The sequence below is a fragment of the Streptopelia decaocto genome (assembly GCF_964273445.1).
Source record: "Streptopelia decaocto genome assembly, chromosome: 1".
Classification (NCBI taxonomy): domain Eukaryota; kingdom Metazoa; phylum Chordata; class Aves; order Columbiformes; family Columbidae; genus Streptopelia; species Streptopelia decaocto.
The window spans coordinates 10,236,017-10,252,589 of NC_138663.1; the positions used below are offsets into that span (position 1 = coordinate 10,236,017).

General features: G+C 38.0%; 1 protein-coding gene across 1 annotated transcript in view; it reads left to right on the plus strand.

Moving 5' to 3' along the window:
- SEMA3A (semaphorin 3A) overlaps positions 1-16,573 on the plus strand; it is a 171,309-nt gene that overhangs the window by 106,424 nt on the left and 48,312 nt on the right. The window contains exon 6 of the mRNA XM_082043751.1: positions 2,858-2,977. Within this exon, the coding sequence (XP_081899877.1) occupies positions 2,858-2,977 (120 nt within the window). The remainder of the gene's footprint in view (positions 1-2,857; positions 2,978-16,573) is intronic.

A 16,573-nucleotide genomic window follows, 5' to 3' on the forward strand; every position in this document is an offset into this window, starting at 1 on the left:
CTTAGTAAAGTCAATATATGTATTTCTGTTTGAATTCATACTTCAATATGCTACTTCTTCAGGATAAAGTTGTTTGTGTCCCAAACATAGAGCTGTTTCCTATGCAAACATCTAAGGGCCACCAGCTTGTTTGGAATAGTCGTTGCTTTATGCTGCTGGGCTGGAAATACAAAGTGATAACTTTCATTGGTTTTGGTTTGGTTTGGGTTTTATTTGTTTTGTTTGTTTGTTGTTTCATTTTTTTTTCACTTCATTCTTTCTCCTTGAGAAATATTCATGTTTTCAAACTGTTCATTTCCACTTTCTTAATGAAAACTGTGTTTAAAACTACTGACAATAACACAGTGAAGACTATCAGTGACATAAAAGAATAATTTTTTAGACAAGCAATGGGTAAATTTCAGTCCAAAAGAAGGTCTGCAAAGGGGAACAAAGATGAATGTACTTCTATCTAGACAGAAGGCAAAAATCCTTATATAGCTTTTAAATAGTACTAACTCAAAGCATGTGCACATCTGGGACTTGACTTGAGGCTCACACTGCATTTAGCAAAAATTATCTAAAGCCTTACAAAAATAAATAAGATTCCTTGGTACTTCTATCTAGCAGAAGTCAAAATCCCCTTTTTACGTGACTACAGCAAATCAGTTCAAACTGCAGACACTGGTCTGAGTACAGTGAAACTTGGAGAGGTTGTAGCCAAAAGCAAAGAAAGGTCAGCTAGTTTCCTACAGACTCTTCCCCTGCTGGAAACTGCTGAAGCCTGTTACTGGCAAACTTTTACTCTATTACCACTGATGAAAACGTACCAGCTATAAGAGGAAGATGAAAAAGTCTTGGGTTGAACTGAGTCAAACCTGGCTTTCACTTGTGTTTATATATTGAGTTAGAAGCTGAGGTGCCAAAAGCCTTACAATTCTAAATATTGCAAATATATAATTTCAATGAGTTTTTGAGCTATATTTGTTTTAATTTTAATAATGTAGTATTAAATATAGATTTTTTTTCTTTCTTTATTCATTTTTAGTTGATAACTAAGAAGTAAGATAGGACTTGTTTGGTTTTTTCTTTCCCCCTTTGATTTATATTGATTTATCAGAACTCACTAGGGACTGAACGACAAGAAAATGAAGATGAGGTTAAAGAAAGGTTAAGCATAGCATCAAAGCCATTTTTTTCAAAAGCAAAAAGGTTTTATGTTCTCTAAAATCTCAGCTGCATACCCAGTACATAATAATCACTATAATTAAGTGATTGTCTCCCCTTCAAAAAAAGTTGAAAGTGACATAGAGGAATGATAAATTGTTAATTAATGATATGCTGTTCTGTTTCACTTCTGATTACACCTCCTGCTGGGCACGACCGGTCTATTTACTTCTAAGCTCTGCTGTGAATCCATTCAATTCCACGCCTTTCTGCTATCATGTTTTCACCCTTCCTGACTTTCATGACTACCATATGGTACAGAGCCACTGTAGGTTCAGTTGATAATTTCATGGTGTCAGTGTTCTGAGGAAAAGATGCCAGTGATATCCAGTAGACATGCTTCGACATGGTTGTCCCACCATGGAAATATCTAAAATTGCCATGAAAATTATAAACTTGTTCCTAAAGGGCACTTTAAAATGAGGATATGGTACAGTTCATCATGACCATGAAAAATTTATTACTTCAGCTTAATGCAAGAGTTATTTTATCCTCAAACTTGTCTTTTTCATAGAAGACCCATTTAAGACGGGTAGCTTGAAAACAGCCGTTGGAAGGAATAATATTTTTTTATTTCATATTGAAAGTATAGGGTAGGGTATCTCATTTCACATACGGATGTAAAAAGGCACAGTCCTGAAAAATACATTTTTAGCAATTTGAATTCAGTGTAATTTCATTAATAAGCTCAACATTAATGCCAGAAAGATACGTGTTGTTCTTTGATTCCTGGTTGTTTTCTGTTGATCTGATCGCTATGTACTTATTGGTATTTTTCTCTTTATCAGTTGGAAGGTATTTAACTTGACCTGATCCTTTGAATTTAGGCTGTGTCTCCCTCTGCGTCCTCCATGATACTTCTAGTTGGCTGAGCAGGGGCACATTGGGACTCTAATATTATGAGTTTCGTCTCCAGCTAGGCTATGTATGTGCCATTTATAGGCTGAAGTATCACAGGTCAATTTTTAATTCACTTGTTCACTGTGATATGCATGGGGTCAAGGTAGCAGGGAATGATCTCATTTATTCTCTCCCTTAGCTGTTGCCCTTTGCCAGTATCACAGTTACAAAGGTGGAAGGAGGTATGTTCTGTCTTTCCTGTAGAAGATACTGTTTGCAGAGGATTTTTTTGCTCAGAAAGAAAAAAAAAAAAATCAACCAAAAGACAGTTTCTATATGAAAAGTTCAATGGACTTGGTAATTTTCTGCACAAAGAGTGAATGAGCTGGACTCTCCAATTCCCAACACAGAATCGTGAACACCCAGTAGGTCTCCAGTCCAAACTGCTGTTCAAAACACATTAAATTCACAGTTAGGTAGGTTTTTTTGGGGGCTCTATGCTACTGCTTGCCAGGGATAGGTGTACAAGCTCTCACTGTTCAAGACTAAGCATCCAAACATATTTTTGAAAAGAGGCTGAACTAGCAGTCAGGAGATACAGCTCATTTGAGAGAGGTTACAGTTAAGCTCTGCAGTTAGAAAGTGGGTCCCATTATGTATTTTCAATGACAATACATTGTGTATGGTTTATTGCTTTGTAATTTTCTTATTATCCCTATTAGCGTAATATAAACCTAGGACGGACAGCTTTCTCTGACTTACCATGACTGGAAAATTGAGAAATGTTGCTTACAATTATGTCCTCCCGCAGATGGAGAGCTGTACTCTGGGACAGCAGCAGACTTCATGGGCAGGGACTTTGCCATTTTCCGGACTCTGGGGCATCATCATCCAATCAGAACAGAGCAGCATGACTCCCGGTGGCTAAATGGTATGTAAAATGTACATTTATCCAGTTACATTCATCTAGCCATTAAAGACGAGCACACGGCTTGTTCCGGCAACATCTGTGCCATATACACTCCTCTTTTATTTGGAGCAGAATTTTGTCTTAAACCACTTAAACTCATCAAAAGTGATTTATAAAGAAGCATTTTTGTTTTAATTACATTGAGATTTGTGGAGTGTGATTAAATTTAAAGCATATACAGACAGTACAGCTAACACAGTCATGCCACAGGAGCAGACTGTGTAGGGTGCAAGTTGGACAGAAGCGCAAGGCTTGTGGAGGCATCAGCCGCACGTCAACACAAAGTAGCTACAGAGCCTTGGGCAGGACTATGCCTTGAATAGGCTTTAATTTTTGTCTGGATTGAAGGGAACCTGACACTGGTGACCAAAGTCCAGCAGAAAGTGAATCAGCAAAGCTTCCTGAGCAGGACAGAGCTCTCAATAATTTGGAGAAAGTGAAAGGGGTCCTGGGCATTCCAAAGTATTGGGTTTCAAAATAGTTGACATTTTAACAAAGCACAATAGCTTACATTATTGTATGGATACTACTAATCAGGCCTGTAGTTGGTTGTTTTCATGTATGGGGGAGAGAGGGATATTTTCAGAGAAAAACTGATTTTGGCTTCATGTACCAAAACACTTTAAAATGCATCTAAGTACTCTATCCAAGTCCTACTGAAGTCAAAATTCCAATAACTTAAATGAAATTGCACTTGGCTTTAGCTATGCAGGGATATGAGCATTTTGGAAATGAGTTCATCATCTGAAAGAGCTGACATTTGATTTAAGTGAGCCAGTAATCCTAGCTGTAGTTACTCTGAGTTAATTTATATTTTAATTTTTGAAGAGTTGACTAGCCACTTTTGTTGTGCATGCTGCTTGCATCTGCAGTTCTGTTTTTAAATTCACAGAGTATTTTGTTCTGAGGTATTTTTTCACTGCTAGAGACATCATTTATGTCTGTTCTGAGGTCCAGGTTTTCTCATGTGGTTTTGCAATTTAGTGCAAACTCTTCACGTAAATTTTTAATGTGTTAAGAGCAGACTATGTTTCAACAACACAGTATCTAATTAGCTACAGCCAGGAACTTCTAGTATCATGGCAGTTATCATATTAGCTGGATATACAATCCATAACAAAGCCAATCCTTGTCTCATAATTAAAACCACAAAATGCTATTGCAAGTTGGATAAACATTTTTATTTACAACATTTGCATTGGATATATCTATCTGATATATGTGTATATGATGCATTGTATGAATCTGTATTTTAATATAACGAGTTGTATGAATCCGCTTTTTGTCCTGTTAAATTTAGTTTTGTCATAATTCACACAGACTACTGTGAGGACAGATTCAGGTCTATCACATTTCAGTTGTACAGTCCATGCTTGCCCAGTAACCCAGAAATATTGTTCATTGGTTTATTTTGTTATAATAACATACAAGATTTCTGGACTTCAGGAGACAGTAAAGTACAAGGCTTACAGACATAACCATCTATCTTGATACCTGGTAGAGCAATAATGTGTTAAAGATAACACAACACCCACTTTTGTTATGATAGTCATGATGACATAAAGTCCAATCATGCAAGCAAAATCTGCTTTTGTGCAGTAGATTTACACAATGACAGCCAAGTCAGGAGGATTTATGCAGTGGGAAAGCACAGCCATTGTCCACGGCCCCTGTACTTCATCGCTGAAAATGTGTCATTCCTTTGTGGATTCGGTTATCAGTCTTTCAGCGCTAAATGTGAGAACTGCTTTTCCCAAATTAGCACTAAGGTTACATCTGACAGGGTGCAGAAACCACAACTGCTTTGTGCTCAAGATGGGGAGGAGAAGACAGCTACACATAAAGAGCTGATGAACTTCAAGATCTCTAGAATTCAAGTACCGTCCAAAAGGAGCATATAAATAGAAAGGCAGCATTTATCGTAGCACAGGATGAAGATGATTTTCAACTCCAAGTGTAGTTCTTACCTACATTCCTGTATGGAAATTTTCAAGCTAATTCTAAAAAGGGAAGACTCAAACTGAGACCTTCTGAAATTATTCTTATAACTGTCAATAATATAGTAGAGAATAATCCTTAAGTATATATTTGAAATCTATCTGTCCATTGCAACTCAAGTTTACATTCCTAATATGGAAAGACTGGCTTAAAATCTGCCCTACAAAGTTCCTATTAAAGGCTCTGAGTCTTTACTGTAAAATTCTCAGTGATAAGGTCCTGGCAGCCTTTCCACACAGTACTACTAATTTCAGCATCTAACAGGGAAATAAAAAAATGATAATTACTTGGGCTTGAAACTCTGCAGGCACGCCAGTCCTTTGATTACTTTTTTCTTCTGTCATTTGTCTCTTTTAAACATAATTATAAAATCAGCTTTGTGTTTGTATGTATTTAAAGTAGAAATACTTTTAATGAAACAAGCTCTTACAGAATGTTACGTTGTACTCTACTTTCTTAAAGATCTATATAAACTAGTTTTGAACCCTAGGTTTGCAAACGTTTATATATTTTTAGTAAAGATGTGGATTGCTATGTTGTGGTGGGTTTGCTTTTCGAGTTGCTTTCTACAGTGTGCTTAGCCTCAGGTTAAAAAACACTATTCTAATCACAGAATCACAGAATCAGAGAATGTTAGGGATTGGAAGGGACCTCAAAAGATCATTTAGTCCAATCCCCCTGCCAGAGCAGGAACACTTAGGTGAGGCTACATAGGAAGGTGTCCAGGCAGGATTTGAATGTCTCCAGAGTAGGAGACTCCACAAGCCCCCTGGGCAGCCTGTTCCAGTGTCTGTCACACTCACTGAGAAGAAATTTCTTCTCAAATTTAAGTGGAATGGACATACACTGAAAGCTGGGTAAGAAAAGCAGTTCTGATCAAACCCATTTCATCCCTTTGGAGTTTAATAGCTGTGCGGTGAGACATCCAGTTGTAAGTCCTTGCTAATGTTTACTTCATTCAGAGCAGGAACTTGAAACTGTTTTTCCCATACTAAGGCTAAGGTCAGAGCTGACAGGGTGCAGAAAACACAGCTGTTTGGTACCAAAAATGGAGAGGAGAAGACAGTTGCACATGAAGAGCTTGCAAACTTTTCCCAGAATTTAAATATCATCCAGATCTGATGTAAAAGTAGAACGACAGTGCACAGAGCGAAAGTCTTTGTATCTAAGTATGAGCACAGAGTTCCTACAGACATCACACAGTCACTTTTTTGGAGATGCTCCACCTTTGAAAAAAGTTGAATGTTACTGGGAAGAGAGCTTTGAACTGTGCCCGGCCCAAGGGAAGGTGCTGACCAACAGCTCTTAAAGACTTTTAAAGATATTAAATACTCACAGGCTTTTAAAGGCATTTCATTTTGTGTAAATAATTAAACAGTCACCAAGCCAAATAAAGCAAGGGAGACTGATTCAATAGCCATGTAGTCGGGGCATTCATCTAGAAGGTAGGGAACAATACATCAGTCACTGTAGCAGTGTATATTTAATTATTGATACAACGTTGGCCAGATGTGACATGGAGACATTTGCAAAAACAGAGTAAAATATGTTGGTGCTCAGGAAAGTCATCTTGGATATGAAAAGCTGCAGTTCAGTGCCCCAGACTGAATCATGTACTTTGTTATAAGCCATGTGCATGCTCACCCTGGACATTATTGGCTCCTCTAGTAAGTGCATGGAGTTTCTTTGCACAAAGAGCTTTGACAGTCCTAGTTGGTCCCAGTGAGGGTCAAGCACAGTTTTGAACTCTTAGAAAAAAAGAATCTTGAAATTGAAAGAAAATAACATCTCCTATCCAGCTTTACTACAAGGAGAAAAGGCTTTGATGTTACACTTGTATCTTACAGGGTCTTGCCTATAGGCAAAACCCATGTTTTCCTTTAAATGTACCATTGCCTCTTCTAGTTCAGAGCTATCAGAAGCTACTGTTATTTCAAGAAAGCGTAGATCAGGTCCTGCTTCTATGAGCTACTTCAGCAATAAAAAAAGAGATATGTAGGAGGCCTGAGCAGGTTGGAGCAGCTTCCCCTGGTACCAGAGAGTTCCCTGGTGAACTACAGGCAGCGTTTGCTGAACACCATCCGCGGCAGCATTCAGGCGAGGGCTGAGGGCATGGCTGGAGGCAAGAAGGCAGAAATGGCGGTGCAGTGTAGCAAAGCAAATGCTAAGCAATGCAAAAGCAGTGTACTAAAGGCAGTTTTCAAACTGGTGATTAGGGAAGCAGAAGGAAAGCTTGAAGCTGCTCTCATCTTCCCTGACTTGAGCACGGAGGATCTGGCCTTAAATTGTTAACATTTTTGTGAAATGAATAACCATAAACATTTATTTTAAAAGCGAAACAGAATTGAGCTACATAAGATTTGAAAGGAAATGAAATCACAAAAGTTGCATTAAGATAGTATTATGAATGTGGTTTGCACCCCAGAAAAGCGAGGGAATACTGGCCTCACTCACCCTCTTTACTAGACCTGGGGTTAAGAGAGACTGTCAGTCTGGATTTCCAGTCCTGGCTTGGAATTTCCTTGCTTTTTATGAGTTTAAACCAGCTCTATGATATTACTTTAGCATACTTTCCATGGCTTAATTTTTAAAGTGGGGTAGTAGCTGTGCTTAGTCCCCCGGGGTTATTGTCCTTGGTAATCTTTACTTTACGGTTACATAAACAGCTGAGAATTATAGAAGCTGAGAGACTGTTCAATAAAAAAGAAAACGCTCTCTTAAATTTCACAGGCTCCATCACAGGAAACATGGATTTGATACTCCCCTGGCATTTATACAGAACTTTAGCCATCACTTTATGTTGTTTCCACTTATGGCAGTTTGTAGGATGTCCCAGCACTGGCAACATACTCTCATAATTTTGCATATATATGTATTGCACAGTAGAGGAATGTATGGCAAGAGAAAGACGACAGTTAGTTTATAGGATTTTTACCTCTCCAGTAAAATGTATTAAATTGATCAAGGTGTTGAAAAATTAGTATTTGTTCTCTTGCAACTACCCTTGCTGAGATTCAGATGTGTTCGTTTGCTCCTATAATTTCTCTTTGGTCACTCACACTAAACCCTTTTTCCACCTATACGTACCCACTAATGCCCCCTCTTCTGTGTAACTCCATTGTCCCTAAATGCATTCTTAATTTCCTACGTCCCAGATTAATTCCTACATATTTCCAATCCAGATATACAGAAGGCACTAAAATACATACCACCAAATGTAAGCAGATGTGGAAAACAGCTGATTTGCCAGCATAGGTAGAACCCAACCATCCTGGTACCTGGGGGTTATTTCATAAAGTACATCTGAGATATTCTTGGAGAACAGAGGTGATGAATGTTGCAAATACAATAAATCTCCAGCAAGGAAAGAGCTATTTAAATAAAGGACATTTAAAACAAAACAAAACCAAAAAAACGGGGTATGAACTGCATATTAGAAGCCCTAAACGAGGGGGGAAATTAGAAATTAGAAAAATCTGCTTTATAGAAGTAGTCAGTGAGGCAGCCTAGCTGTTTTTGAGAGGAATTTAGATAACGTTTTATGTGTTGTCATAGCATGCTTGCCTGACATCGCAAGGGACTAAGAAGTCTCTTCCAGGTCTGAATTCCCATAAGCTCACAAGGGCATATTTAAACAACCTTACCAGTGAAAACAATGACTGGTTTTTTTCGGTGTCTATTTTTTTGTTGTTTTTGTCCTTTTGTGGTGTTTTGGTTTGGTTTTGTTTTGTTTTTCCCCACAAGGATCTCTTGCTTTTAAAATATGCATTTCTATATTTGAAGCAAATTAGTCAGCTGATATCTCCTATCATGCAGGCTCTGGGGTGGACCAAGTCCCACACTTTCCCACCGCTGCTTATACTGGCGTGAACAACTCCGACCCTTGCAGGAGCAAAACATGTCCATATATGCAAGTCTCATTTCTCACTCAATACACCCTCCCACCCTCATTCCCATTATCTTCATTGCTAAGAATAGTAATAAATAATTTCTCAGTGATAAATTCCATGTGTGACAAATGCTAATGTCACCTAACATAGTGCTAGGATGTACTCAGAAACTATGGTGACGGTGGCATAATAATGTGAACAGAATGGCATACAAACTCAACTTACAGTGTTTTTTTCTCCCTTAAGTCTGTAGATCCAAATTTGAGAGACCAAATATGAATTTTAAATTGTTTTTCTCATTGCAATCTAACAAGTCTCTTCTCTATACATTTTTATTACAACCCATTCATTTTCTCTCAGAAGAAATGTAGAATTTCTGAATTCACAAAACAATCACTTCTTTCTTAATGTTATTACTTGACCTTTATACTGTCACTTACCTGAAATGGTTACAACTCAGGAAGCCATAGGTCCAGCTGAATACTTGATAAGAAGATATAGTCATGGTTTTGAACCAGCTGACAGCTGACTCATCCTGTCTGATAACTGTTCCCTGTACCTTTTATACAAAATGAGAGACGCATTTGATTCAGAAATCAAAGACCAAGTAGAAATCAGAGAATGTGCTTTACAGTTCCTCTGGATGTGAGGAAGATCATGCAGGTGGTGAGTGAAGACAACCAGAAAAATTATAATCTCCCATCAAGTGGCTTGAATGAAATTACTTTAAATCTTTTGAGGAAATAGATCTTCTCTCTCTCTCTCTCCTTCCTCTTCCCCACAACAATCTAGGTTTAGGATGTTTTCTTGATTAAATTTCAGTGTTGTGGATGAGATTTTGTTGCATTTAGGCATGAAAAATCAGTAAAAGTAGCCAAAGAACAAGTTTTGAAGCTGGAGTGGAAAAAGTGGGTAGGAAAGATGGAGCAGGAGTGCACACACCCTGGTTGACTGTACATTTTAAGAACTTCCTGACACTCTGGAGAATGAGACCTAGGGCAAAAAGACTTGCACCAGTAAACATATTGGTCTGAGCTATAGCCACAATACGCTTGGGGAAGTTAGGATACAAATCAGTCTAATAACACCTGATTTAGGCTATGCGTATGTTACACGGTTAACCATGGGCTCATTTATGGGTTTTATCTTGGTCAGTCTTATTATCCACAGCGAAAAAAAATAATAGCTGGGAGTGTAGATTAGAAGCCATGCTTTGCTGCAATTCATACCGTGACTCACTTTATAGAGCATATAAGATCAAAAATAATGGAAGAGCTCAGAGTGCTTTGTGCACTGTTTCCACTGGAGACCAGAGGAGTTTGTCTGCTGCATGCTGTACAGCTTTAGGAAAGAACTTCCTAGCTCCCAAAACAAGTGCTGTGGGATATGACCCCAGTCCCAAACAGATCAGTGCAGAGTCTCTCTCTAAACAGAGACCTGGAAATGATTCCCAGCTTGGGGATCTCCACTCACTCACTTATACTGAATTGATCTATTGGTGAAATGCCTTAGAATTGGTAAATCTTAGGGATTTTATGGTCAGTGGTGAGTATGATACAAGGTCAATGACCCAGTAAATCCTGGTGAGCTTCATGAAGGGGAGAGACCTGAGAGTGTAGCCCTTCCCATCATCTATACTCTGACTTCGGAGGAAATTGGATGAAAGAGCCAGAACAAGCTTTGCTTAGATGCTAGATCTGGATAAATCAGTGCACTTGGCAGTACAGGGCAAATCAGGTGATCTCACTTGAGTGTTCAGAATCAAATTTGATGACCCAGGTGAGTTGGTGGTTTTAGATATTGCTTTAGATAAACAAATTTGAGTCTCATCTGCCACCAAGTATCAGTTAGAGCTGTATAAAAACCCATCTGCATGAGTATGCTTCAGGAGTCACATTCTGGATACTGGATGTCTCCAGGTCTTTACCCTTCTCACACTGAATAGTAAACACCAGCAGCTGCCTTATTATCAGTAGTGCCAGTGATATTCTATGTTCTCTAAAAACCTTTTTTTCTTTTTCTTTTTCTTTTTCTTTTTCTTTTTCTTTTTCTTTTTCTTTTTCTTTTTCTTTTTCTTTTTCTTTTTCTTTTTCTTTTTCTTTTTCTTTTTCTTTTTCTTTTTCTTTTTCTTTTTTTAACCAGAAAGGATTGTTTATTCGTATGTATTTATTTCAATGGATAATTTGTAGACTCGGCAATGGGCAGCTTTGTAAACTGATGGTCTCTTCACATAAAGGTGACAAACTCAGTATATAACTCAAGTAGTGGTAGCTATGGCAATAAGCTCTACTAGAAAGCTTTGTTTAGTACTTTCAGTTAATATATGATTAAAAGGACCATATCTATCTTTACATATATGTATAAATACAAACTTACTACCAACATGCATCAGTTCATAGGAAGCCTCTCTTCTTGCCCTGGAGATGAATTTAGTAGGGGAAAAAAAATAATTTGTCCAGCTCAGGTGTCATGTTTTGGTTCTAAAACTGCACTTTGCTTTGCTTTTGGTGTAGGCCACGCTTTTAATTACACACCACACATTTCTTTATAATTATTGTTTTTAAAAATATCCAAATCAACTTAAGGAAAAGGACAGTTCAGATTAGGTGGCAGGATGCCACGGACGAAGTCTATGCATTATAGGCCCTGCAATTTCAAGTAGGTTTCCCATGATCTCTATGAGTGCACATCACAGTTCTGATGCTTGGAAAACAGTGACTTTTAGCTACCAAATTATGCCTCCTTTCCTGTTCACAAAAGTAACTAACCAGTTATTCAAGAAAAGTTTAGCAGAAATCTGCCTGTAAGGAATCACACAGCAGAATACTAATTGATTTCAACAAAGCAGGAGTAGGTCTCTTACAGCCCCCTTCATTGGGATATGACATACATCTGATTTTTTTTTTTTTTTATGTTCTTGTGTTGGGTATTTTTTCCCTTCTGCTCGAGCCATCAACTTAATGAGTGTTGACCCTGTCAATACCAATTTCCTCTTCTCAGGCCACCATGTTCAGAGTTTGGTGGGCATTCAACAGAGATTTACTGTTGACTGGATAATTTGAGTTCATGTGTGTGGTGAAAAATTAGTGAGGAGAATTACCCAGGAAAGTGGATGCCATGACAATGCATGTCACCATGGTGTGACCAGCTCTGCTGACATAGGTTTCAAAAGCTCTCCCCCTGTGAAAATGGGGCCTGTTTGCAAATTAATTAGTTTCTGGCAGCAGCTTGATTGTTGACCCAAAGTTTGTAGAGTGGAAAAACAATCAGATTAGTGTGTTCAATATAAAGGCCCAGCGCAGCACTCAAGTGCAGTTTGCCAAACTGTTGAAGCCGTGAATAGAGTGAAACAAATTCTTTTTTGAGAAGCCAAGGCAAAGGTTAAGTGTGATGTGACTAGAGCATGCTGGCTGCAGGGCAGCGGGGGGAGAATTAAAGGTTTCAACCACACAAAAATAGAGAGTGCTGACCGAGTTGCATTGAATTTAATTAAATTCACAGCTTCAGATGCAAAAGTGTTTGGCAATGTTTTAGTCTGTGTTAAAGGGAGAAATAAGATGGCTTTGTTTTAAGTTTTCTTTGCACAGTCATGTGGGACACCAGGGACTGAGCCTCTATAGGGTATTAGAGACACTTCCTGAACCTCCACACTGTTTCTAAGCACCTGCAGACTTTAGGGGCTTGTACCAGTTCCTCTGCCTCCCTGCCACACACTGACTCCCTTTATCTCTAATTATTCCATCCAAGCTTCCCATTCATCACCTCCAACATCTGGGCAGGTTTCTTCTTTTAAATAGTGCTAGTGCCGAGACTCACTGGCAAACGGATTAGAAATCAATCCTTGCGGACAGATAGACTTGCTAAAACTTGTTATTCAGGTAGTGAGACAGAAGTTAGATGCTAAATAATACCACAGGTCAGATCATTAGCTGATAATAAATGAGAATATCCCAAATGCAGCCAAGAAAGATCTACTGATTTCTATGCACGGCAGTGCTCAGCTCATTTCATTAGAATGATTTAATTCTTCAATGGCTGGGTTTTTTTATATAAATCTGCCCTTCAACATTCATGTGTGGCATTCACTGTTATTTATGCCCTTATAGTATTTCCTTTGCATCAAACAACCTTATGCATTTTTTTAAATTCTTTTTTTCCCACTATGGCTGATGTCTTGGGCCTCTTGGCCTTGATCAGAATACCTGACAGAACAAGGGAAGTGGGAGGACAGAACTGCTGATCTGAATATAGGAAGGGCCCCACTACCACATCACCACCACCTCATCAAGTAACTGAGATGCCCAGCACACCCAGCAGAGTTAATGATGTGAGGATACAGCTCCTTAGCCTGTTCCTACCTCTATCCCCCATTCCATAAAATTCCAAGTGTTAGTCGGCAACCTATACAAACTATGTGATTTGTTCTTGGTAATGGGGCTGAACCTAACCTCCTTTACACTAACATTCCTGAACCGTGAATTGCTTGTCCCAAAAGGCATTCAGTGTTGCTTGCAATTAACACAACTGATTGCTCAAAGCCAGCACCTGATGTGGCATGTAGCCAGCTGGAAACATAATTGGCTCCTTAGATGGAGGAACATCCACTTCACAGTGGAGTTAACGATGAAGGAATTATTAGTTCAAAGTAAGCCAGGTATTTGAATACCTGGTCTATACATTAAAATCTAGACACAGCTGAATTAAGTTGCAGACTCAAAGCCACCCTTTCTCTCTGTCTCCATAGCTTCCCCTTCTCTTTGTTTGTGAAATTGTGTAAATTCCAGTCTGAATGCTTGTAAGGCTGGGTAATTGCTTTTGTTCTTTGGGTTATTTAATTACAAATCTCAGTAGATGACAGGTCTTCTGCACTAAAGGAAGACATCACATTTGCACAGTTACAGAATCCCAACACAAATGTGTGTGGCAAATCAGTGACTGCAGATTTATTCATGCCCTCTGGGACCTGCACTGCCTTTTCAGCTTAGCATGCAATATGATTTAAATTACAGCTTGTGCAGAGCTGTGCCTTGGGATTACACTCCATGTTTCCAACTGTTTATAGTTCAGTGAGCTTTAACCTCTGTGATTCTGAAAATTAAATAATGTCACGGCTGATATCAAACTGATGGCTGGAACTAGATTGCTAAATACTGTCTTGTATTAAAAGCCTATTTTTACAGCAAAGTGGAAACATCAATGCATTTAAAACACTGATAACACATTCAGGTAGCTCAAGAGCACAATTCAAAAGTCATACTAGTAAAGAATTGCAAAGCTAATATTAAGCTCCATTCTCAAGGATATATTCTGACATCTGGATTTAGCAGAGTTGTGGCTGTTGACTTTACTAGAGCAGGACTTTGTGATTAGACATGCACAAAGAGCTTGTAAGATCAAGGAAATGTAGATAGATCATCTGTTGTATCCAAATTCAGATTTGTTAGTTCCTTGCAGATTTTTTAGTTCCATTATTTCTGAAATACTATGGTACATCAGATCTTACATCTTGAAGACCCTTCTGTGCTGTAACTGTAGGACATCTGAATATTTCTGTAGCACTTGAATAGAGGAGGAAAGCACCTAGTTACAAAAATATTTATTATGGCATGAAATTTCCCAGCAGATCAGTTTTCAACTTTTTCAGGGTTTTAATTGAGACAAAATATTTTAGTGATTTTTCTTCATTTACTTCTGCAAACGCAGTGTTTCTCAGATATGTACTGTTCCAGTCCCACTTGAGCCACTTCATTGGGTTCTTCCCCAGTTCCACCAGGCAACACCTGCAAAACAAAAGGGTGAAACAGATGTTACCACCAGCACCATTTAGCCTGTAGAGCCTTATTCATGACCCTGATGTAAGGAAGAGAGAACAGGGAGAGGACAAATGGGAGAGACAAATGGATACTTATTTTTCACTTGTAAAGGTAGCATGTTTGACTAAATAACAGAGAAAATAAACAAAGAAGCCCCAAATACCTTATTCACAGAATCACAGTTCTCAGATGTGATGGACAGATAGAAAAAAAAAAAAAGTAGCTTGACAAATAGTTCCTTCTTTCATGCCTTGAAGTTTTGATAGTGCAATAGATCCTGAACTCCCCATTTTGCTGCATTGCCAAAGCGGTAGTTCTTTTTCCCCTTGATCTTTACAGCACCCTATACTACTTATCTCAGGCTTCAATGCTTAGCTTTTAGGTTTCGAAGTGGTGTCAAAAGCATCCCATCCCTTGCTATTCCATTGGATTCTATGGCTTCATATAAATCTATCCTCGTTGACTGTTAGATTTTCTTAACATGTAGATAGATGTTTTTGCATACTCTGCAGTAAAAAAGACATAGTAAAGTTTGTGGTAACGTTTAGGATGTGTCAAGTTATACAGTTATTCACTGGTTAACAATTGATAGTCAGAAACAGTAGTTGACTCAGATGATGTGACCGTGTACAGATAAATGAATATATTATGGAAATGTTGTCTGAAAGTTTCCATATCCAAAAGACTGTTGAGGGTAACCCACCAAAACTGAAATCCCAACTGACATGTCTTTTTTAGCTCTTTTTCCCACTCTTCTCAGATCCATATCACTGGTGGCGATAGGCTGAATGTTTCATATGTTGGGAAGGTGAGACATCCTGTAGTATTATCAGGGAAAATTACCTCTGTCAAAGGCAAAGGTTAAACCGTAGATCTTTAAGACCACCATTTCTTGTACAACATCAAGCAGAATTTGATATTCCTGAGCACTTAGGCCTGCCACAGGCATACTAAGTAAATGAGGACAAAATAGTTCCCTTTCTGATTTACTTCTTCAAGAGGGTGGCCTGTGGTTTTGTAAAATTCCTGGATTATGGAAAAGAGTATTTTTAACATATGTTTATATATATATATATATAAATTTCATTTCCTTTTGGAAGGTTTGTAAGGATTTCTGTTCAGGTAAGTGCAGCAAGATTTGTTAGAAGATGTTATTAGATGAGTTGGTATAAGAAGAAACCAGATAACATTTCAGCAACAGAATTTTTTTTACAGATAATTGTTCAGAATAACAGAATAAAAGTTATTTAAAGACTGGATTTACGTATTTTTCCCATTCACTCCACAGTTTTTATGAAATCATTCCAAGATAATACATTATCTGTGAATATGGTCATATATCTGAGGATTGGTGTTTATTGATTATTTTACTGCTGTTTGAGCAAAATTCAATACCCTTGTAAATAGCAAAAAAATGTTCCACTGATGTCAGTGAGATTAATCATATTTCCTGAGCTCTACAATAACATTTGACTCCCTGTAAAATCTGACAGTCATGGGGCACAGCTCTCTTCACTTACCCATCCCTTTGGTCTCTGTTTCCTATTCTTCTTTTTCTCTAAAGGAACTTCCACTAAAGGCAAAAAAACCTCCATGAGAGGGAAAGGTGCAAAACCTTCTTATGAGATATTTTACATGGACTAGTGAGACATCAGCTTTTTTTCACAAGACTGTGTGAATAGGTTGTCATTATTAATAGTCAGTTCTGCTCCATATTTGACATACTTTCAGCTTTTTTTTTTTTGGCAAACCTGTCAGTAGAAAGCATTCTTTAAAAAATATTCCATGGTTTCCCATTTATTACAGGATCTATATTTTTAAATGCATCTCATTTGTTTATTACATTTTAAATACTT